The 25,124-nt window shown below is 38.0% G+C and overlaps 2 protein-coding genes across 3 annotated transcripts; one reads left to right on the forward strand and one right to left on the reverse strand.

Moving 5' to 3' along the window:
• Positions 1 to 193: 193 nt before the first annotated feature.
• On the reverse strand, positions 194 to 11,540 carry rprd1b (regulation of nuclear pre-mRNA domain containing 1B). Of its 2 annotated transcripts, none has more exons than XM_081387480.1 (8): positions 11,373 to 11,540; positions 10,172 to 10,352; positions 8,408 to 8,537; positions 8,183 to 8,322; positions 7,104 to 7,222; positions 5,639 to 5,765; positions 3,319 to 3,494; positions 194 to 1,380 (listed from the first exon to the last, which is right to left on the reverse strand). In XM_081387480.1, the coding sequence occupies exons 2-8, from the start codon at positions 10,320 to 10,322 to the stop codon at positions 1,231 to 1,233; spliced, it is 993 nt and encodes a 330-aa protein (XP_081243606.1). In that variant the 5' UTR covers positions 10,323 to 10,352; positions 11,373 to 11,540; the 3' UTR covers positions 194 to 1,230. The 2 variants fall into 2 exon arrangements, with proteins under 2 accessions (XP_081243606.1, XP_081243605.1); XM_081387479.1 differs by having other exon boundaries at positions 11,230 to 11,500.
• On the forward strand, positions 11,468 to 23,714 carry tti1 (TELO2 interacting protein 1). The gene is made up of 8 exons (XM_081387478.1): positions 11,468 to 11,786; positions 12,994 to 15,309; positions 15,804 to 15,962; positions 17,444 to 17,592; positions 17,696 to 17,836; positions 18,663 to 18,867; positions 21,970 to 22,057; positions 23,332 to 23,714. The coding sequence occupies exons 2-8, from the start codon at positions 13,017 to 13,019 to the stop codon at positions 23,531 to 23,533; spliced, it is 3,237 nt and encodes a 1,078-aa protein (XP_081243604.1). The 5' UTR covers positions 11,468 to 11,786; positions 12,994 to 13,016; the 3' UTR covers positions 23,534 to 23,714.
• The last annotated feature ends 1,410 nt before the right edge of the window (positions 23,715 to 25,124 follow it).

Raw genomic sequence — 25,124 nt, forward strand, 5'->3', positions numbered from 1 at the left:
TTTTAGTCTATGATTATGATACAGAGTGAGTCAGAGCTCCTCAACCCTGGGTGTTTTCTGTGTGAGGCGCAAACCTTCCTTCAGATTAAAACCTGGATGTTTCCTGTACCAAGATTACTGCTGAAACCCTCCATGATTTCTGGCGTGTAATTCACGTGTTGACTCTGAATAAAGAATTTGCAAACAAAATATTACCAAGAGAATTAATTTATTCTTTATGCTTAAGTAGCAATCCATGTTGTGTTAAACATCTTAATGCTGCCTGTGTCTTTTAACCAAACTGGGTCCAGAAAATAAAATAAATGGCAGGATTTTTGCAACATTTTATCTAGGCTTGACATGGGTGTTAATGTAGACAAAATGGCTTCTCAGCTCAACAGTGTGTCAGGTTTGAATTAGTGAACAAAGATGATACAATACACACACATACTGTATGTGTGTGTGTTTATGTTTGTATAAATATAAAGCCTGTGTTTCAAAGACTTTCAGCTTGTTGTAATGTCTAGGAATCTAAACATATGTTTGGCCAGTTTATATTTTATAGACTCTTCACACAGAATGATTTACACGCCCATCTGATAATACAGCAATCCAGTCATTTTAAATCTCAAGAATTCACTCGTATCAAAATGCCTTTAGTTGTTGAATGTGTTCGGTCATTTAATGAGAGACACTGTAAACATACAGTGACTATAGAAGACAATGGGATCACACTGTATTTTTTCCACAAATATCAGCACATCTGTTGTATTTCTCAGCAAAATAATCATTTGAAGAAGAACAGATCAAGTTTGTAACCAAAATATATCAGTTTGATGATGAGCATGAGTTTCCTAATTAATTTCTCTTGATTTAATGAACTCAGTCTATCGCAGTGAGGGCTTTAAAATCGAATCCTCATGTTTAGTCTCTTCCAAAACCAAAATGAAGCAAAATTGTACTTGGAGCATTAAAACTAAAAACCTACAGGTATAAGACAAAAGCAAAAGAGGGTTGCTTTCCACAGCAAAGTCACACCAAAACAAAATCTCCACACTCTGAGTCCGGTTTAGTGACGGGTCGACTGGTGGGTTTGATCTCTGAGGTTTCGTAACCTTGTTGGCTGGCATGAGAACTACTGAAATACAAAAGTGGGCGAAGGATCTTGGTCAGTCGCTCTGCTCTCCTCTGGTGTTTCCGTGGGTCAGGAGGAAGCCAGTGTCTTAGAGGACTTGAGTCTGATAGCGGCGCTCAGTCAGTGGAAAACAGGTCTCCGGCAGACGGCAGGGGTGCGAGGCCGCCGGTGACGTTCGGGAGGAGAGACAGATCCGGGAGACTCTGGATGTGCGACTTGAGCTCCTTCCGCACTTGTGTGACACGAGCCAGTTTCTGCTTGTATTCCTGAAATGATAAATCAATCAATCAATGAATGGATCAGACAAAGTTCACTACTATTCAAACTAAGGCTGTAATTGACCCTTCGCAGGGAGTTTGATTGACAAGCGATCTGACCAATCATAATCCGCCATTTTGTCCGACAAAGCAGTCAGGAGAGTTAGTAGATTAACGTTGGAGGATTTGAACTTGAAAAGCGGAGTGTACTGACGTCTAAAAAAACACTCCTTATGTTCATTCATGTTTATTTGATACTATAAATGAACTAGAAGGAAGAGATGATCAGTTCACGAGCAACTTTAAGAGGCTCTACAGCGATCATCATCTGTCAGACACATTAAAGAGCCACAAAATGGTATTTATTGTTTAAATTTCTTTCAAAAATGTCCAAATTTGAAAGTTGAGACTTTGTTTCATATCAAAATTAAGCTGGTCTGTCCTGTCTGTCAGTGTGTTGTGTCCTCTCTGCTCCACGATGTGTTTTTCACTGCGTGAGAACATGGTGTGACGTGAGAGCGGCGTGACTTGTCGGACATAGCGTCTTTGTAAATGGTCAATTGGAAGGAAATGGTCCTTTTTTTATTGAAAGAAATTAAATAAATAATGTATTAAAAGGGATTTAAGGGAATAAAGAGTAAAAAAATAAGAATGATAAAAGCAGTTTAGATCTAATTGTGGTTATGAAGTTATCAATTAAAACTATTTGCAAATAATAAAATATGCATATTAGATTTTAAAATTCTTCTTCTAGTGTTGATTGATGGTCAGCTGGTCTGGTTATCCTAAATTAGATTTATTTGCTTTAAATTATTGTTTGTATATGCCAACTGTGATGTCTGTGTGAGCTTGCTGCAAAACTACTTTCCCTACAGGGATAAATAAACACCACTACTACTATATTTTGTATATGTATACTTTAAATATGTATTTTTTAAAATATGCACACATTCACTCTTATTCGTATGTCTAATACTTTGAAATCACAAAACGTTTCTTGTCTCATCACATTTAGTTATGAATTACATGAATCATGTAAATTATAGCATATTTTCAATTTAATACAGTGATTATTTAAATTTTTTTTTAAAGCTGAATAGTTTGAGTCACTGGATATTACGCTCAGTCATAATATTTATATTGTAAAACAGTAGCCAAATATTAAACGTTTCGCTATCCACTCTTTCACTGTTAAAACTAAAGCATCACGTTGGAATTCACACTAGTCTTCAGTCTGTTGTAATAATATTTTCTCAATATTACATTATATTATTAAATCAATGCAGCCTTGGTAAGTATGAGTAAGAACTTGGTAAGTTCAATATTAAGTTAAATATCTTACAAACCTCATACTTTTGAATGGTAGTGTTTTTCAGAAACACTTAAAGGAAAATTAATTAATGCATAAAACCAAAAATGTCTTTGCAAACACATTTGACTTGCTTTCATCCATGAAACACACAAAAAAAAAGCGTTACAGAATATCAGAACTTGTTTTCAAGCTCCAAAAATGAGAAAAAGTACCATAAGAATTTCAAAAGTATCATAAAAGTTGTACATATGACATGTCGCTATATTCAAAGTCTTCTGAAACCAGTTTTTGTGTGAGGAATTAAAACCAAATTTAGAAATCAAGCAAAATTAGAAGAAGAAAAAAAGGCAGAGGGCAGATTTATCAGTGAATAATGATTTAATGTTGGTCTTTTTGTCACACAAATATATTGGATGACTTCAAAAAGCTTGGAATATAGCACATAAGTCATATGGACTACTTTTATATTATTATTTTGTCTATTTTTGAAGCTGGAAGGTTAAAAAAATAAAATAATCACAGGACCAGCTCTGATATTCAGCAGAACTTCTCCCATGGAAGAAAGAAAATCACACTGGTTTGAGAAAGAAAGGCACAGTGTTTTTCCTTAAATCATTTATGAGTGTCTCTGGTACCTCGAGTTTCTTCTCCCTCTCGTTGAGCGCCTCCTTCTGGCTCTGGATGTATTCTGTGAGCATTCGGGCCAGCTGTCTGCGGTCCTCCAGCTCTGCGGCCAGCCGTCCGTTATACTCGGCCAGCAGAAGACAAGCCTCGTCCACCGTCTTCGACAGCTTATCTGCCGCCTGTTTATCTGCAGAGCACAGGAGGGTTTCATCAGTCAGAGTCAGGGACCGTTCACGCAGAACTAGGGGTGAATCGTGAGGGAATTTACCCAACGATTAATATTACACCTGTGACTACACCGGCGTTACACTGCAGAAAATGCTTTTCTTACTTAGTATTTCTGTCTTGTTTCCAGTCCAAATATCAAACATTTCTTAAATCAAGATCCATTTACTGAAGCAGTAAAATGACATGAGATATTAAGTCTTGTTTTCTGGGAAAATAAATAAAAATGAAGTGAGTTTTTGCTTAAAACAAGCAGAATGATCTGCCAATGGGGTCAGAATAATATCTTGTTTCGGTTTGAATTAACATTATTTTTCTGACACCATTGGCAGATTATTTAGCTTTTTTTTAGCATCAACTTCATTTTGATTAATTCCCCCAGAAAACAGGACATAATATCTGATGTCATTTTACTCATCTAGTAAAGGCATCTTGATTTAAGAATTTTTTGATATTTGGACTGAAAACGAGACAAAAAAACTAAATTTTTTGCAGTGTACCGATTACACCACACATCTTACAAGAAAAGATATTTGTCAATGATCTGTGTGTTTACTTTGATCTTTAATGTTAGTTCTTTACACGGTTCCCTTTCTTTGGACAAAGCGAATGCTTGAAAAAGGGGCGATTAAACACAGGACGGGTCACGGCTAGGACAACTGACAGGTTTCACACCGGACGCGTCACATTCAGTTCAAAGCGCCAGTCCAAAACACTTAATCTGGTTGCACTTTATTTTACAGTACGTGTACTTAGCTAAGAAAGTACTGCGTTATATAAGATACCTGCATTGGTTAAGGTTAGGTTGAGGGTTAGTACCCAATTATTGTAATAACTATAAGTACACAGTATGTCCATGGGGAACAGGACTGTAAAATAAAGCGCTACCGTTAATCTAATCACCAAACAGGCAAAAGTTCAATTCAAGAACGAACAAAGTGGAGTCAACGAGTTTGAAGTTCAGTGTTTGAAAAAAACAGAGCAAATGGAAAGAAAAAGGGTGATGTATATTATTATAGCTCTCTCTATGAAGCATATAGACTTCATTCAAGCTAATGAAGCGCCATTTTGACGGAGAACCCAGAAGAGAAGAGATTGTTGAATAAAGTTGTTTTTGCACACAAAAAGTATTCTCGTCGCTTCATAACATTAAGGTTGAGCCACTGGAGTCACATGGACTATTTTAACAATGTCTTTACTAACTTTCTGAGAGTTGAAAGTTGCACTGACGTTGCTGTCAATGGAGGGACAGAAAGCTCTCAGATTTCATCAAAAAATATCTTAATTTGTGTTCTGAAGATGAACGAAGGTGTTACGGGGTTGGATTTGGAATCACATGAGGGAGAGTAATTACTGACAGCATTTTCATTTTTGGGTAAACTATCCTTTTAATCAGGGGTGTAACGGTTCACAAAATTCACGGTTCGGTACATTTTCGATCCAGCATAAAGAAAGAAATGCCAGAGAAATTTCCTTGATTTAAAAAAAAATATATTTATTAAAAGAAAAAGTATTTTTAAATAAGTATGAGTTTTCCTACATCTTGAAACTTTTAGTTTTATAAATGGGGGAAATCTTTGAAGGATGAACAAACAATGTTTTGGTCATCACATTAAAAATTAAATTTAAATATGATTATTATTTGAGTTTTGAAGTGCTGGAAAAAGATGTGTGACGTACTTGAGGCACTGTACTATTCCTGCCAGACTTCCATGGTCACAGTGAGTGTCACTACAGTAAAGCCATGGTGAATGTTGCTGATCTGTGGACTTAAAGCCTATAACTAGTTCATTCATGGCACAATGTTTCTCCTGGTTTCCACGTCAGCGCCGATCCATTAATACAGAAATGTGAATGTTTCTCACTAGATCTCGCAGCGATGTTATTACTTCAGTCTTGAATTCAAAAGCTTTCTTTACTGGATCTCTTAGTGCTGTGTAGGAACAACATTTTCAAGTTTGTAATGCGTTCTGAACCGAAAGCCTCTCTTCGAACGGTTCAATGCGAATACGTGTATCGTTACACCCCTACTTTTAATACGTTTACATGGAAAACAAGGGAATTCTGGGTGAATGCACCCTAACATGTTGACCCGTGAGGACTCACCTGTGATCTTCTCTAGAAGGGAAACGTCCTGCACTTCCTGTGGAAGTGATGCGATCTTCTGTCTCACGGCCGCGTCTCCAGATGCCGCGTTCTCTAGATCCTGCAGCGCTTTCACCAGATCCTCCGTCTGCGGGATCAGGACATTCATCACAATCAATCACACTCATCTCCACTAATCTGGAGAGACGCAGCTCTAAAATCTGATCAGAATGGCATCATCGCAATAATAATAGTGGAAACAAATACCATAATTATATTATTTTTTCCCATAATTGATCAAAGAATCAAGGGTTAGAATCAGGGGTTGAAATTACTGTAACTTTTTCCCTCACTGGCCAATTTGGCTACAAAATTTTAAGTTACTGGCCATTCAACACTTCTACCAGCCAAAAAAGAGAAAAGAAATATATATATATAAATATATATATATAATTTGGATACCTTGGTAATCCAGAGTTCTCACGAGAGCACAAGTTGAATTTGCTCAGTGAGTTTATGCTCATTAAATATGCCCCTCTATCTGAGCTGCACCAATCACATCGGGTTATCTGATATATGCGAGCCAGAGGCGAGATGACGACAGCACTGTGACGTCGAAGTCATTAGTAAACATTGCGAGATGCCTATGAATGAATGTTTGAAACGGCTTTGGCCGCTACAGTGAGCGAGTTAGACTTTGGCTTTTTATCTAAAAGAGGAACAGAAGACGGCGCTCGAATCCTTCCTTTGCAAGAAGGACGCTTTTGCTGTTTTGCCGACCGGATACGGCAAGAGTCTAATCCACCAGTTAGCTCCACTGGTAGCTAAGCGTATGGGGTTTATGGTTGTGATTGGTCGTAGTGTTATCCAATTGCGTGCAGTGAGATTTTCAAATGCATGCTTGGTGCCGCCCCTCGAGCTGGCCGATTTTCATTAGTCGACGCTAGACCATTAATCTTTTAGATTTAGGTCTGGATTTACAGGCTATAATTTGGATTTTATACATTAATTTCTCATTTCTTATTCAAACTAAATCCCGTCATCCAGCCGTCTCCTCCTTCCTCTTTCATCCTCATCACCATAAATTTTCAGTGAACAGAATTAATACAGTACAAAGAACATAAAAAATGTCTTTTCTGTTAACCAAAAGCTTTTTAATCTTCGCTATTGCTTCAATGCAAATGAACAAGCGTGCCGTTATTTGTTGTATCGTAAAGGTCATGTTTAAGTAAGTCCTATATGAGCAGATTCTGTGCAAATACACTGTGTTTAATATATCATGATGACTCGAGTTGAGTATTTGCTATAAATCTGTGCAGATTTGCTTACACAAACTTCCCCAGCAAAGTGAGTAAATATAATAAGTAACGCCAAATTGTCTGGTGATTTGCCAGAGTTACCCGCCACAGTGGATTTTAACCCGCATTTGGTGTCCATTTCAAACCCTGGTTAGACTCATGTTTCTTTGAGTCGGTGTAAATCATACCAGCTGTGGAGCGGCTGCGTCCGTCTCATGAGGAGAGTACTGAACTCTGTAATCATCATCTTCCTCCTCCTCTTCCTCCTGCACCTTCTGGTAGCTTCTCTTCAAGTTTTTCCTATCATCTGCCACAAAAGAGCATGCAGCCGTTACTTCACACACACTCACCCTTTATTCAGACTGTTTTAGAGTGTTAGAATAATAGTGCAGTGATGAAACACATGATGTAGTGACAGAAATAAAATCTCTCTCATATTTGAGCTTCTTCTTCTTCTGTCTAGATTGCAGCTCTGCTCGTCAAATAACTGCACCAGGTGCATCCTGGGATACTTTTAAAGAACCATTACAGGAAGAACGTGATGAGCACGTAAAAGCATCATGCTTTTAAAACAATTCTAGATTTTAATGAAATTCAAAGCTAATTTCAATTATTTTAGCAAAAACTTTCAGATGAAAACATCTTCAAGATCATGAGAGATAAAAACTTTAGTCTGTTTAGTGATGCATACATCATTTCTGCAGTGTGTATATTGTGCACAGTATGCACATTTTATTTTTCTCCCAGGTTTAATTGGTTTTACGCACAAAAAAGTGCAAAATACCCATCCAGCACACTATAATATGATTTGTGACACTCTGATTCTAACTTTGAATACTATTTAGGACGGATAGTATGTGATTTGGGACGCAGCGTATGAATTCAGACATATGTTGGCGCACTGTTTTTCGCATACGATTATATAATAAGGAAGTATTCGATTTCGGATGCAGTATTAATCTTTTTGACTCATTTGACTAGACTGTCAGACGTTAAGACAGACACAAATAACCATGATTAAATGCACTGTGAACATTTTGGATATTGGATTTTTCTATGCTTTGTTGCTGTTATCATTTTTTTTTGTGCTTAAAAACCGATAAACAAATCTGGGAGAAAGGGGACATTTGCATAATGCAATGAGCACAATGCACATACTTCAAAGTATTATGGGTAGCATGACACACTAAACAAACACTTCCAGTCAAATGTTTGGCAGTACACAGTCTATGCTGTGTATTTTGCAGTGTGCTGGTGTTACTCTGACCTGTGGGCTTGTGTTTGGGACTGTCCGAGTCCTCGATGGCCAGTTTGAGCTGCTGGATGAAGTCTGGACGGTAGAGGCTTCGCTCCTGCCAGATATTCAGCAACCTCTCCATGTGCTTCTTTCCACCGTCATCTCCATCTCTGCCAGAGAAACACACACAGCACACATGAGAAAGGACAAAACCCTGCCGATGAACGCGTGAAGCACATGTGAAGGGGAGCTTACCTGGCCACGTGTGAGCAGGCATCCACCAGGACGCCTTCGAAGTCTTTGGTGAACTCAGGACCCTTTTTCTTACTGTTCTGAATCACGTCATTAGCCAGATACAGGAACGTCAACTTCCTGTTTCTTTTAGCTGAACAACAAACACATTTTATTCCATTTAATCATCATTAACTTTAAAACGTTTCAGTTTAAATGTTTGAGCATTTCAGTCATTTTTGAAGCCTAACCATTGTCTACACAAACAAGATGATGACTTGTGCAAACTAAACTCAGACAGTCAAGGTTTGGTCTTAGGCTGTGTTCACACTTGTGATTCGGTTCGCTTGGTTTCTTTGGCCAGACCAAAACAAATTTAGTCCTGGTCCGCTTAGCGTTCACATTTGCATTTTAACACCGAACCTAAAGGCATAGAGATACGTTCACAACCTGACTGATTGGCTTTTTCTATGAATATTTTGAGATGAAACGTACAGAAGATCCCAAACAATGCTGTATTCAGGGCAAAATGCGCTTGCTGTATGTGTGTAGCAACATATGATGGTATATTGACCAGCTGAGAACTTGTGAAGAACTTTTAAATTGTGTAAAAGAGTCAAAAAAGCATCAGGAATCCCTCCGTCACACACACACACACACACACACACTCAGATCTGCTGTGAGGAGACGCGGTTCTGATGCTGGTACTGAACTGTGATGGGCACCATCACGACTATGATGAGAGAAAAATAGTTTTGTCCTTTTTTAGAGTCGCATCCTGTGACATCACCTCCTGTTTTTGGTCCGTTTACAAGTTTTTGGTCCATCTTGCGTACATATTTCATTCAAACCGCATCAGAGTTGGTTTGGAAGCAAACTGAGGTTCACACTTGGCATGTTTGATTCGATTAAAACAAACTCTGGTTTGATTGCTCTGTTAGTGCGGTTCATTTGAGTAAATGTCAACGCTGACATCCAAACCCTGGTGCCACCAAACAAACAAGATGGGTCTCAGTCCACTTCCAAACCATCTCTGGTGCGATTCCAGTGACATATGAACGCAACACAGACCAAAGACATGTAAACAAACCAAAAACAGGAAGATGCGACCCTACAAAGAGTTTTTTTTTCTCGTCATAGTCGTGATGTTGCCCATCACAGTTCAGTATAGGCATCAGAACCAGGTCTCCTCACAGCAGATCTGTGTGTGTGTGTGTGTGTGTGTGTGTGTGTGTGTGTGTGTGTGTGTGTGTGTGTGTGTGTGTGTGTGTGTGACGGACGCTGTTTTGACTCCTTTACACATTTTATAAGCTCTTCACAAGTTCTCAGATTGTCAAAATACCATCATATGTAGCTACACACATACAGCAAGCTCATTTATCCCAGAACACAGCATTGCTCTGGATGTTTGGTTAATTCAGTCACAAAATATATGTAATAAAAGCCAATCAATCAGGTTGTGAACATACAGTATCCCTAAGCAATTAGGTTCAGTATCTTTAGGTTCTGTGTTTTTAGGTTCGGTGTTAAAAATGCAAATGTGAACGCTAAGCGGATCAGGACTAATTTTTTTTTTTTTTTTTTGTCCGGACCAAATGAACCGAACCTCAAGTATTATACCCCAAAACACGTTTTCAGCTTCTCAGTGCGCTTGTTTGGTGGCACCAGGGTTCAGATGGCAGCGTTCACACTTCACTAACAGAGCAAACGCACCACACATGCCAAGTGTGAACACAGCCTCACTGTGAGCCTGAAACCGCAGCTGACAGCAGTGACACGGTCTCGTACCTTTCTTCAGCTCTCTGTGCCACACACGCACGATGAGCGATGAATGTTTGCGGTGATGAATGATCCACAGAGACAGAGTCTGAACGCTCTGCTGCGAGTTACTCAGTTCAGACAGCTTCTTCTCCAGCGCGGACTCGGAGAACGACGACATGCTGATCGCTCTCTCTCTCTCCAAACAACCCTGAGGAAACACGTCAGGTTAGAAACAGGGCTCCTCCTGCCACACAGATGCATTTTACCTACTCTAATGTTGTCGCCAAAACATGCAGCTCGTGGGAAAAGGTGGACCCTAATATTCATTATAATATAATATATAAAGAATATGGGTAGTTGGTTTGATATGTCATAAAGGACACTGATAAATGTTTGTTATTCTGCATCTGAAACTACTTTAAAAATAAAACTTTTGTCTAATTCTTTTATTATATTACATTACATTATATTATTACTTAGACAAGGAACATTTGCATTTTTATTTACTTTTACTGCAGGGCCATTTAAAATGGACTACTGGGAAAAATGTTTAAAATGGTGCTAAAATATACACATTCTCTCATACGGTTACATGCATTTTAATCTAGAAGCTTGATATTAAATAAAAATGCAATAATAATGTTAAATTCTATCAGTCACCTAATCTCATACATACACATTATGCATGTATTTGACGTGAAATATTGTGGTGTAATATACTATACACCATCTTAAACTACTACTAAAAGCTTTTAGATTAATTTTAAATCATTAATATGCATGCAGGATTCATGACCTACTTGTATTAGAGAGACCACATGGAGAATTTGTTCTTTTAAAAATAACCTCATATAGTAAAACATCGTGTATATATAACGATACAGTCTGGTTGCATATGTGTGTGTGATTAATAAATGAGATATTAGAGAGTTTGAACTCCATGCATAGTCCCGAGTTATTGATTAGTTGTAATGCATCATTTCTGAGACATGCAATAAGCAAGATCAATACAGAAAAAGCAAATTAAGCAGATTACAGAAACTAATCAAGCCAACAGCTAAAAATAAAGGTAAATACATTCTCACCTGTCAGCAGTTTTAGTTGGCTAATCTGGATTTAACTTCAATATGGCACAACACACGCGGAAACCCCTCAAATACCAGCTACCGCGGATTAGAAGGGTAGTTTAAGTCAAAATATTAATAAATCGAGTTAATAAGGTACAAACCTCTGTATATATTCCTCGAAACTTTTGGAGAATGTTTGAACACGATGGGATTTTGTTGCAAGTTGGGTTGATAAACAAACGAGCGTCGCGCGCGTGACGTCATTGGGACGCGACATCATGCTGGATGTGTCTTGTACAGCACTGTATTCTTCACTTCAATAGTTGTGTCGCTCTGAATAGAAATAGCAATAATTCGCAAGTGATGTCTGTTTTTGTTTCTTACAAAAGGGGTTTATGAGTCCCAGCCTTTGTTTGATAGCAGGTATAGAGGATTATTTTTCTCTATATGGACTGATATGGTAATTTTATCTTTAATAAAAATGAAACAGGAGTTGAATGTCATGTTAAAAGCTTGAAACTGCATATGTGCTGCTGCTGCTGCTGACATGACTTCGCTGGACTGAACCACACGGAGTAAGTATTATGGGGATTTTCAGGGGAGGGGCTGTAAATAAATATTCAATATGTTTTTTTTTTCCTTTACTCATATTAAAATTAAACTTGACCATTAGACAAGTTGCATTGCACTTAACAGCTTCAAGGTTTAAATATGCTGATTATGCATCATTTTATTAATCATGCACACACAAACAAATATGATATACAGGAAATTGCACGTTTTAGGCTAATGTGATTTATAGTTGGTAGGCTAATTGTCAAACTTTTCTCTCTCTCTCTCTCTCTCTCTCTCTCTCTCTCTCTCTCTCTCTCTCTCTCTCTCTATCTCTCTCTCTCTCTTTCTTTTTGCCTGTTTGTTTGCATTTGCTAGACTATATAACCAAAATGTATCTTCAAGAAATCAGTCAATGAATGCTAACTGATGCTAATTAATACTTTGTTTAATTGCCATATGATTTGTAAAATCAATTAATATTTCTAACTATTGTTTTGGATATGTTCTGAAAGTCATAGGTCAGAAAAGCAAACTGTTAAGTCCCCACTGCATAATTTCAATGCCCGATACACATTGCACGATTTTGGGCTGTCCCAGATGAAAGATGACCAATCGTGGTGATTTCTGTGGTTGTGTCTCCTAAACGTTGGATCTACATCGAGGTTTGATGTAGACCTTTGTCATGGTCTTGCGACAATTTTCAGAAGGTGTCAGAAATTTTGCATAATCAGGATAGTGTGTTTGCAGCTGTATGACCTACGTCTACTGACTAGCCAATAAAAATCCAACATGAAATGGTGTTTTGATCAACGCGACATGGCGCTAAAACTTAAAACTACTTACTTCAAGCTCCATTTGCAACACATGCCAAGTTGGCCTCTTTTCCCTAGAAATGGCCGCGTCCATATTCTCCTCTTTCGCTTCCTCCTCTTTTTTTCATCGCACATAAAACCACAATTGCCAAAGTGTGGTGCATCTTGCTCTATTACCAGTAGCACATGCTAATGACGTTTTATTCTTCTATACTAACCTACTATTCAATAGGTTTCATCATCGTACAGTCTATATACATATCGTACCCAAGTTTATTAGATCCATGTTGTAGAGTGTGTTTTGTAATTATCTTATAGGATTGCCGAAAGCAGTCTTTAGCAGGCATAATATTGAAATAACTTTTCTCTTTGTCATAAATTCCCTCATGATGACTTTTATAATCTTCCTTTGCAGATCTCATATTCCATACATGGAGAATGGCTGAACATCAGATCGAAGACCCAAAGATTGCATTTGCATATCTCCGCCCATCATGTGTCCTCCTGACCAAAGAACCAACATCCGCGAACGTAGAAGCTCTTAGCGCCAATCTCCGGGGTATAAGCGATGGAGCTCTCCAACAGCTCCAGGACTATGTACTGTTTCCCCTCAGATTTGTCCTCAAAACCCCTGGCTCCAAGCGGGAGGGGTTTATTGAGGCGGTCATGGAAACCATGACGTATGTGCTGGAGAACACATGCGTACAGAGTTGGGATTCTCTTCGGGATCTTTTCTCTGAGTTGTGCCTTTGTCTTTGTTCCCCAAAAGACCCGGGAAAGCCCGCCATGTCCTCCGAGGAGCTAAAGCTGGCCGTCCTCAGATGCCTGGACACCCTCTTGCACTCGGCCTACGGTGACATTGTTTTTAAACTCTACGAGCCAAGCATGTTGCCCGGACTTGGAGCAGCCGTGTCGCTACTTCTGGCACTTGCAGAGCATGAAAAGGCAAGGGGAGTTCAATTGGCTTCACTTAAATGTCTCCTTTCTTTATTTCTACAATGCAACTGCAAGGAGGAACACATTGAGCCAGGGCAAAACGAGAGGTATCTTCTTGGACGTGCCCTCGCCACATTTTTGCCTGGTATTTCTCGAGCCCTGAGTGAGGTAATAAGCGGAGACATAAGACAAGGCCATGCAGTCACGATGAAGGCCATGAGGGTTTGGTACAAAGCGGTAGGTCTGGTAATGGCTGATGAGCAGCTTCAGAAGACAGACATTGACAGGGCAGCTGGGGATCTGGGGAAGGTTGAGGAGCTGGTTGTGAAGAGGACTCCATCTTGGCGCAAAGCCACTTCCCAGCGCCTTGCCATAGTCTTACAAAAGATAATTTCTTGCACTTCTTCCCACCCGCACTGGAGAATCAGGCTTGAGTTGGTCAATCTATCCCATCTTCTCCTTTCTCAGTGCAGCCAGTCTGTGGGTGAATGTGTTGGTCCTCTACTGGAAGCATTGGTAGGTGCCATCAACGACGAGGAGCCTGAGGTTAAGAGCAGGTGCAATGCTGCATTGAATGAAATTGCACAAAAAGGTCAAACCAATGGCGGACAGGACTTTACAGACGTTCTTTCTGAAAACCTCCACAGCTTGGCGTCATCCTTACCTCGACTCATGAGAACGTCTGATGACCAACGCAAGCTCTTTGTCCTTAACGTGTTCCTTGGGTACCTCAAGATTCTGGGACCTAAAGTTGATGCAGTACTAAGGTCATCAGTCCATCTTGAGCGTATCTCCAAAGCATTGATGCAGGTGATGGAGCTTGACGTTACGGATGTGAAAATCATTGAGGAGAGAACTCTTAAGTCTTCAACAGACCTGGGACCTGATGTGCACCAAGTCCCATCCCAGAGGAAATATTTCCTCTACTTCACAGACGAAAGGATATTCTCAGCGCTCGGGAAGATCTGCCGCATGTTGGGATACTACGGAAACCTCTACCTTCTTGTTGACCGTTTTATGGAATTGTACAAGGAGTCCTCGGTTTACAGAAAGCAAGCTGCTTTGGTCCTCAATGAGGTAATTGTTGGTGCTGCAGGCATTGGCGTAGAGACGGACAACTCTAGGATTGATAGTTCAGGAATAAACCAGTCTAGAACAAATCAAGAAGACTTGAAATCTTCAGTCATGTCTATCATCGAGGAGTACATCAGTTTGAGCAACTGGCATCTCCCTACAGTCTCAGAGGCCTTGGAAGGGAAACTTGAGACTACAACCTCCTTAGTGTCCAGTTATCCAGAACAAAATGGTCTCCAACTGCTTCCAGCATCCAAAACCCCAACGCTCCACCAACTCAACGGCAACATCTGGCAAATCTGTATCCAGCTGGAGGGTATCGGAGGCTTCGCCCTGGCTTTAGGCACTGATTTCCGTCTGCTTCTCATGACATCCCTATACCCTGTACTGGAGAAGGCCGGAGATGAGTCGCTTCTCGTCAGCCAAGCGGCTTTCAACGCAATGTGCGACCTCTGCAAGGCTTGCGATTACAGTTCTCCCAAGGAGCTGGTCATCAAGAATGCAGACTACCTCCTCAATGACGTTTCTCTAAACCTCGGCAGACCCAGCATTCACCCTCACGCTCCGAGAGTTCTTGCGGTCATGTTCACTCACTCGGATGCCAGTCTGCTGCCTCTAGTGGCCGATGTGGTGCAGGACGTGCTAACGGCACTTGATCTCAGCTATGACCAGAAAACGCCACAGTTCTGTAGTGTGCTGCACTTACTCATGAAGGCACTTGGTGAGTCTTACTTAAATTTACTTACTTACCCCTCTGGTGCTCTTCGCGTGTCAGTCAAAAATGACCGAATTTTTTATTTTATTTTCAATGAAATGAATGTACAATATTTTAGTTTGATATTGATTAATATTTTGTATTTTGGGGGGATTTTTTTTTAATACTAAATTATATGTACGCTGTATTTATAATCCAATTATTAATTTTTTTGAGCAAAGACTTGAAAATTAAATTTCCAACTTAAACTGTCGTAAATCTTAAATGCTTTAGAGCACAGACTTAAGTTTGATCTCGTTTTGTTATAAAAAATGCACAAAAATACTATTTAGCAAGTGCCAACGCCTTTGACAAGTTTCGTACCATTGCAATGAAATAAAAAATTCTTAAAAAATAAAATAAATTGTTTTAGTCAGAGGGTTGGAACAATCCTACTATTATGTATTAGTTGCAATATGTACTCTTTGGAGTTTAAAAAAGACAAATGTGTTTTACCACAGTGAGATGGTTCCCAGCTACTATGGGACACCAGAAGCCATCCAGCAAAGACACCCAGAATAAAGAGTGTGTGAACTTGAGGCAGTTTCTCCTCGACTATAAGAAGCAGAAGGAGCTTGCTGAAGGCATTGGGGTAGAGGAGGAAGATCCTAATGAACTAGGTTTGTAATTTTGATTTACTTATGTTTGTTCTGCACCCCTAACTTTGAGTTAAACTTCAATGTAAATGCTGTTACCTTTCTAAGCAATCATAATTACCTGGATGATAAAACTGGGAATTCAGCCAAATCTAGCAGGGTTGTTGTCCATTCGAACCTGAATTGAGAAATTTCTGTTTACTTGTATACTTCCCAATATTTAATGAGACTTTTTCGGACCGTTATTTCCCAGGATGTGTTATCTGTGTTGACTTGCTTTGAAATGCAGTTCAGTAATTTCTGTCATTCAAATTTGAATTCTACTTAAACTTCTAGTGGGGTGTGGCCAATTCAATTCAAATTTACACTCTTGAACTAAAAGGGAGCAAATTCTTCAATTTGGCAGAATGCTGCAGACCCCTGATATCTAGAGACCAAAATATCACAGAAACTTGTGAGCTGTTTACTTGGACCAGTAAGTTAAGTAATGCCCTAAAAGACGTATGGTTAAAGGTTCACAAAAACTGTACTGTTGATTAAAATGCTAAATTTGATATTACATTTGGTGTGGAAATCAATTGGCATGGGCTTGGTGCTGGTAACCCAATGCACAAGACAATAGTGACACCAGAATAAAAATATTCATGATTCTGAAGCTGAAAATACAGAATTATTTTAGACAGATATGCTTGCAGTCTGACACTGATAATAATGTAGGCCACTTTTTACTGGTGACATAAGAAATTTGGCATTATCAGAACCCACAAATATTCCCCCATTTCATCATTATACATTATATTCAACATTACATAGTAGTTTAATGTAGTTAACTTAAAATTTTTCTCACACAGTCATTTTCATTTTGGGTGAACTATACACAATACAGATTGTCACTATCCACGATACATATTGTTGCGTTTTTGTATTGCGATATATTGCGATTACCCCTACGTAAAAAACCCATTCAGAACATCCTACCAACCACATAGCAACGCCATAGCAACCACCCAGAAGAAGATGGCTATCACCTTGCAACATTCTGTTATAATCACGCTTTACAGTTCCTGCTTGTAATTTAATTCTTGCACAGCAGATGACAGTATTGATCCAGTATAAGCGATTAGAACAGTTGCGCTCCTTCTTCTGAAGGTTTCTTCATAACTGCAGACCTGAAACAGGGGTAGTCACTTCTCCTGGAACAAGCTGCAGTAAGTGCTTTGCATAAGGGTAGAGATGTAATAATAGAGCAGAATTATGATCACTCCAGCATCTTTAATCATCCTCATGCTGAGACTTTCAACTCTGGGCTCAGGTTTCTGATCATTAAGCCAACACCACACAGAGTCAGAATTCCCTGAATGATCTGTTATTATGGCTTCAGCTGTTTGTGTTTGCATGATTATATGTTCACAGGGGCCAGACTAGTCTAATGCACATTGAACTTTCCTAAGGCGACGTAAAATGGCCAATTCGATTTTCTAATTTTATTTTCATCACCTGTCCAGACGCTCCTCCACCAGCGTCTGCTTCTGATGAGGACATGGAAGGTCCTGCTGAGAAAAAAGAGCTTCCTCTTCATATCCAGATTGCAAAAGACGTGATGGAGCGATGCATTCACCTGCTCTCCGACTCCAACCTGAGAACCCGACTCAAGGTTGTAAAATCAGTTTTTAAAATGTTAAAATACTTGCATCGCTGCAGGCCCGTTTCCCTTGAGACGAGCACTTGACTAGTAAAATGTGCATGTGCCTTTACAGGTGTTGGACATCCTGGAGCTGTGTGTGTGCGTTTTATGTGAGCGAGAGGACGAGCTTCTTCCCATGGTGCACCGGTGCTGGCCTGCTCTCCTCCACCGTCTCACCGACGATGACCCTCTCGCTGTACCACGAGCATTCAAGGTGAGACCCTGTCCTTCCATCCACACAGCTACACAACATTTAGGAAACTATGACTATGCGTTTTAAAAATGGTGTTTTAAAAGGCCATGGAAATGAATGAAACATTAAAAGTCATGTATATTTCTATAGGATCTTTTAGTTTTATGATTTGCAAATGCATAGGTCAAAACAAAATGACAAATTACTAGCGAACTAAGATGACTAGATCTGAAACTAAATGGATGTAAAAGTGTGTAAAAACTGTAGTTGGATATTGTTGCATTGACTATTCTATCATCTATTCTTTTGAACTTTCCATTCATCAAAGAATCAGCAGCTCAATATTTTTCAACATTGATTATAGTAAAAGTTTCTTGAGCAGCAAATCAGAATATTAGAAGGATCATGTGACTCTGAAGACTGGAGTAATGATGCTGAAAATTCACAGGAATAAATTACATTTTACAATATATTCACAAGGAAACTACGGAAGAGGATTAGGGCCAAGCAATAATAAAAAAATAAAACCATTTCGAGATTAAAGTCTTTAGATTAAAATGAGTTTATTCTCAAGATTGTATTTCAACTTTTTTTTTCTTGCATTATAATGACTTTAATCTCGAGATGTTTTTATTTTTTTATCATTGCTTGGTCCTAATCCTCTTCCGTAGAAAACAGCTATTTTAAATTGTAATAATATTTCACAATATGATCGAATATGCAACCTATAAACATTTCTTCTTTGAAAAGCATAAAAAAAACGTAGTCTCCAAATCTTTGAACGTTAGTGCATATTAACTGGAATACTACTATAGATCATCAGTTCCTCCATGAATCTCTCTCTCAGGTGCTGTGTGTTCTTGGGCAGTCGTGTGGAGATTTCCTCAGGAAGCGCGTGTCTAAAGAGGTTCTTCCCCGTCTCACCTCCTCTCTGATGAAGCAGGCGGAGATCAGCGCTCGCTCCGGGCCCGCATACACACACACACTGGCGTACAAACTCCAGCTCGCTGTGCTGCAGGGTCTCGGACCTCTGTGTGTCTCACTGGACCTCAGTAAGTCTGGAGGACATCAGTGTCTACTGTATTACTGTCAACATCAATGAAACTATAGATATAATCAACAGGGGGACTTTTTCCTTTAAATCCTCGCTTATCAGGCTTATGCTACTCTGAATAATGCCTGAACTTCGTATTTTGAGCACTTCTTGCGTTGTTTCTTGCCTCTTCATGATGACTCGCTTAATTTAGTCCTAATTTGTTAGTCGCTTTGGACAAAAGCGTCTGCTAAATGACTAAATGTAAATGTAGGACTGTGACAGTATTGCAGGTCTGCCAGTTATTGTTTAATATGTGTAACAAAAAATTGAAAACATGCTTAAACAAAAACATTACTTTATCTCCAATGCTAAGGTTAAAAAGCTAAGATTCAGCGAATTGTTGCATTGTTTGTCCCACATTAAAATATATTAGGTCAAATTAAAATGTGATGTACAAGTACATGGCTGTGTACAATTATAATTGTAGTTTAATGGAAGTGCAGCGTCAGCATCATAACAAATCACATAAATGTATGAATACGGTACTGTACGGTATTATAGCTTAAAATGCAACACTCAGTCCTAAAAAACATTTAAAACCTATCATGTATATCATTTATATATTAAGTTTAACTGTTCATTTGTAACATAATCTGCCCGAATCAGCCTAAGAACATAAAACGCATCTACTTTCATTAATGTGCTGAATGTCTGAAAGAGGATAATCAGCTAGAAAAAGTATGATGGGAACTTGTTTAGCATTTAAAGTGAGCTTTGATATTTAATTTTAATATTATTTTTCATTGCCTGCATGACCTTGGTTACATACAGAAACCTCTAAAGAGGTCTTGGCAGTGGAAAAAAATTATATCTCAAAGTTTTGATTTCCCCAGGTAACTTTGCTTTATCTCACTAAACCAGTGATGAGAATGCTAAAAAAGAACAAGAAGGAAAAACTCTATTACAATGATTTTGAGAGAGAACACAAAATGTGTGCGCAAACTCAAAGTTTCTCAGCATTCCTTCCAAAAAGTTTTTTTTGCAGTGATGTAATAGAAGAACCATTTTGGGTTCCCTGAAGAACCTTTCAGTGAACACTTCTAAAAAGAACCAAGAACCTTTCTTTCTGTCAGCTGTAGTGATTTATCACATAGCAATAAATCAAACTAATTAATTAATTAGACTATTTTGAAATGATCGGCTTTGAAAAAATAAAATTATATATATATATATGAAGAGTTCAGATGCAAAAGCCTCTAAGTGCCATCTGAAATTTTCTTCTAGAATGATCATTTTTATAAAGCTCGTACATTTAAGTTCAGTAATTTCACTTAAATGACAATTAATAGGTAATTTGAGGCTTTTGCACTTAGAGGCTTTTGCATCTGAACTCTTCATATATATATATAATAAAATATTTACGGCAAATATAGCTAAGTTTATTAATCGGACTGACAGATAAGTTGGTATATATAAAATATTAGCAATTATAATTTAATATAATGGTAATTATATAAAATGTTATACACACATTTTCAAACAAATAAATTATATATTTTTTTCACCTCATTTAACAAAAATAATTCATAATTTTTATATATAAATATGAAAGAAATTGTTAAAAAATTACAAGCGAATGCTATATGTTTTTTTATTCACTTTTTTTGTAAACCTTTTAGTGAACAGCTCTAAAAAGAAACTTTTTTGTTAATGACATTTTTTCCACTATAAAGAACCTTTATTTTTAAAGAGTGAGGGGAATGCAGATTTTTTGTGAGCAATTTTTTGTGTAATATATATATATATATATATATTCTATTAACATGTCTCCTTAGGCTCTCTGTAGTTGCATCAGCAGAAAAGGTAACCATATTTTTAAAGGCTCTTAACTCATGAATGATGCACACAATAACATCATGCATCTGCGAGCGCGCCGCGAGCACTAGATGGCAGACTCGCGTCAGTGTTTCGCCACGGCTGCAGTGAACATGTCAAAGTCAATCTCAGTGTTCACGATGAAGTCGTGTTCCTGCTGATGTCACATCACAGCTCCATCTGAAACCCCAGAGCTTCTCTGACAGACACCATCATGCGTTGCTCTGCTCGTTCCTCAGGAGAAGCTCGGAGGGGATTTCAGTTCTCTCCTATCAGTTGTTTCTCATCTCTGAGGGGTTTCTGATGGAACGCAGGGGCGAAATGGAAAAACCTTACATGTTGCTGCGGCATAAGCCTTGATGCATGTACAAGTGCTCTTTGAAAAAACAAATATCGACTAAAATATCAGTTATCAGTCTCAAGTTTAATTCGTGCATCTGTAATAGTGACGTATAAGGGATTTGCAAAGCAAACCCAATGGTTTGAGAAACGCTGAAGTGATTTGTCGTTTGATCGAGCTGCCATGTGGAGAGAAAAATATTTGTGCGATTGTGATTGTGCAGGATGGTGTGATTGAGTTAGTGTGTGTGTGTGTGTGTGTGTGTGTGTGTGTGTGTGTGTGTGTGGAGGGAATACTGAATACTGATAGAGTTACCATGGTTATGTGAGACACCTGAGAGACAGACAGACAGACGAGAGGTCATGCTGTTTATTTCCCAGTTGGTTTTAGTGCTGTCTCTCTCTCTCTCTGTCTCTCTCTCTCTCTCTCACACACACACACACACACACACACACACACACACACATATATTCCCTTTTTATTATTCTCCCTCCATCCCTCATTTCTCTGGTCTCGCCGTCCCTCCGCATTCACCTCCATTTTTCTAGAGTAATGAGGCTCTACATCACGCTGCTTAATTAATTAATTAGGATAATGCTGCCATGGAGACTATTAGATTATAATAGAACATCTGTGGCCATTATGACGCAGGCGTTCGTTCACTGCATTTCTGCTGAGTTTCGAGTCACCGAGACATACATGAAGCTTTCCTGAGAATTAGAACAAATCTATAATAGTGTACATGTCTCAGATAGATCTGAACTCTAGCAAATGTCTTCAATTGTTTGTTATTTCACTATTTAGTGTCTGTTATATTTTAATATTTATAGCTGATTTTGATACTGATATTCTCATTCCTGTTGGAGTTTGAAGATAATCTTTCTTCTGAATGTCTGTTTGCAGTGGAGGCGGATCTGGATCGAGTGTGTGAGGCTTGTCTTCTGTACCTGAGCTGCCGACAGCCAATCAAACTGCAGGAGGCGTGTCTCAGGTAAAGCCCAACCCAGCGCTAAACTGGAACTTCTTCCTTTATTAAAGAGGGTTTAATCTTTTCTTTTTTTTTTTTAGTTTCAGGAACTTGCACAGACTAAAATCAAAACAATTTGATTATTAATATTGAATTAATATTTAATATTAATTTTGTGGTTGTATATTAATTTCTGCTGTCAGCTGTAGTGATTTATCAAATAGCAATAAATCAATCTATTAATTTATTATAATATTTGGTCATATTGAGATTAGATTAATATATCTGTCTGACCAATTCATTTGACTATTCTGAAATTATCCGCATCAGGGTGAAAAAACTAAAAAACACAAATTTGTTTTATATATATGGCAAATATAGCCAAATTGATTAATCGGCCTGACAGATATGTTTAGTATATATAAAATATTAGCAACTATATTTTAATAGAATGTTATACACACACATTTTCAAACAAATAAATAATTTTGACTTAAATTGTTTTATATATAAAAATATATATTATATAATTAAAAAAATATAAGTGGAATTAAAAAATAATAACAAAAAATAAATATATAATAAAAAATTGAATTATAAGTGAAATTTATATCAGTGAAATGCACTTATTTTGTACAAATTTTAAATAAAAAAATGTAAGAAATTTAAGAATAAAATTTGTGGAAAAAAATAAGTGAATTTTCCAAAACACAAACTTTTATTCTTAAATTTCTTTTCTTGAATTTTTGAAGAAAAAAAATCACTTATTTTTCCACAAATTTTATTAGTAACAAATCTTTTTTTTTTTTTTTTTTTTTTTTTTTTTTTGAACATGGCTTTAGATTTCGGTATTGACAGTCCAAAAACAAGGTTACACTTTTGTCAAGATATTAATTTAAAGAGGAATAGTTAAAGAGATAGTTCACCCAAAGTTCTGTCATCTTTTACTCACCCTCAAGTTTTTCCAAACCTGTATGAATATTTTATGTTTAAGAATGTTGATAACAAGACAATTGCCAACATTTCCATGGAAGTCAATGGGGCCCATCAACTGTCTGGTTACCAACACTGTTCAAAATATCTTTCGTGTTCAACAGAATGATACTTATACAGGGTTAGAAGAACTTCCGGGTGAGTAAATGATGACAGAATTGTCATTTTTGGCTGAACTATCTCTTTAAGCTGAAACTTGACTTGTTCATGTTCCAGTTCACCATGTGCTGTTATACACACTCCCATACTCTGCTTTAACAGTATGAATCACCCTAACAGTTGTGTTATCATGTGTTTGTCCGCAGTGTTTTCCGGTGCCTGATGGATCTGGACGCTGATATGTGCTGGTTCACTCTGAACGAGCTGTTCTGTCCTGTAACGTACGAGCCGCCACATCCGCAGCTTCTTCCCGTGACACTGAGCGGATCCGACAAGCCCAGAGACCAGTTCACTGACAACGTCCTCATATTACTGCAGGAGTTTGATGCCCTGAACGCGGACAGATGAGACTCCCGAGGTTTAGATGTCTGAACGCTAGGATCATTCTAGTATTCTGATCCTCATTGACCGCACGTATGAATGGAGGAACTTTAGGACAAGGCTGACAAGCTGACTTTGTCATGATGCAGATTGCCATATATACAATAAAACTAACAGATTGAGAAATAAAAAAATGTGTATTCCTTACAAAAAAATGCCATTTTAATAATATTTTCTGCCAAATCACCATATTTATTATAGTTATATCTCTAAAAATAATAAATTAATGGTATTTTATTTAATTTCATTATTACATATTTTGGCAACACTACAATAAGGTTCATTATGTATTAACTAACATAAACTAACAATGAGCAATACAGTATTTATTAATCTTTGTTAATGTTAGTTAGTCAAAATACAGCTGTTCATGTTAGTTCACGGTGCATTAACTAATGTTAACAAATACAACCTTTGATTTTAATAACGTATTAGTAAATGTTGAAATGAATACCTAAGATTAATAAATGCTGAAGTATTGTTCATTCTTAGTTCATGTTAACTATTGTAAAGTGTTATCCATATTTGTATAAATCGCACATATGTTCTGGTGTAGTTGTGTGACCTGTTGGTTGGGTCGCGGGTTCTTCAGTGACAGTCTAATAAATGTGTGGCCTGTGAGAGTCGCATTAAAGCTGCCTCATATGCTTTGTGTTCGCCTGCTGTAGTGTTATCTGTACTGTACTTTGCTATTTATCCTCCTGCCAGGGCTGACAGAGGCGCTATTATTCACAGGGCCCGAGCGCCGGGGTGACCGGCTGACATGCCTCATACGCGGCTAATGCAATTTCCTCCCGGCCGCTTCTGATAAGTGCCGGAGCATCATTATAGAGTCAAACCGCTTGACATGAGCTTTGTTTGAAGGATTCGCCGCCGTTAAAGACGACAAAGCAAACTGAGGAGATGAAGAAATGAAGAATCGAGGTGATTTTTGAGGTTAAGTAGGTGGAAAAGCTCTTTGTTAGAATGAAAGTTAAAAAGGCTTTTTTGGGTAATTTAAATCATTATCTACAGTTTTACCATTACTGTTTAGAGCTTTTTATAATAAAGGCCCAACGCCGCCAAAGTTTCTTGAGTAGTTTACTTAAAGTCCCCCTGGTCTGTAGTCAATAATTGTATCCCTTAAAACTCATCTTTGATCACCAAAATGAAATATATTTAAAAGTTTTTTCCTTGAAAAAAATTCTTCATGCCTTAAAATAGCTTGAATGTAACTCACCACCCTTGCCTCATTTAATATGCAAATATTCTGTCTTTGGTTCACTGCAGTTTTAAGGAGAAAATACTCAGCAATGCTGTTGACTTATGAATTTACACATGATTTGTCTTAAAAGCATATTAAAAACACCACATAGACATATAAACAACATTAAAAGCTGGATTTTCACCACAGGGGGACTTTAAGCAATTAAGCCACCATGTTGCCCTTTAACATCAAGAACGATAAACTAAACGATAATGTATTGGTTATTCAAAGTGCACTTCAGTTGTTCTCGCTGCATGCTTTAAAATTGAATGGATTTTGATGGACTGTCCACGTTTAATCTTTCAACAGTTT

This window comes from Scardinius erythrophthalmus (assembly GCF_964197995.2).
Source record: "Scardinius erythrophthalmus genome assembly, chromosome: 15".
NCBI lineage: Eukaryota > Metazoa > Chordata > Actinopteri > Cypriniformes > Leuciscidae > Scardinius > Scardinius erythrophthalmus.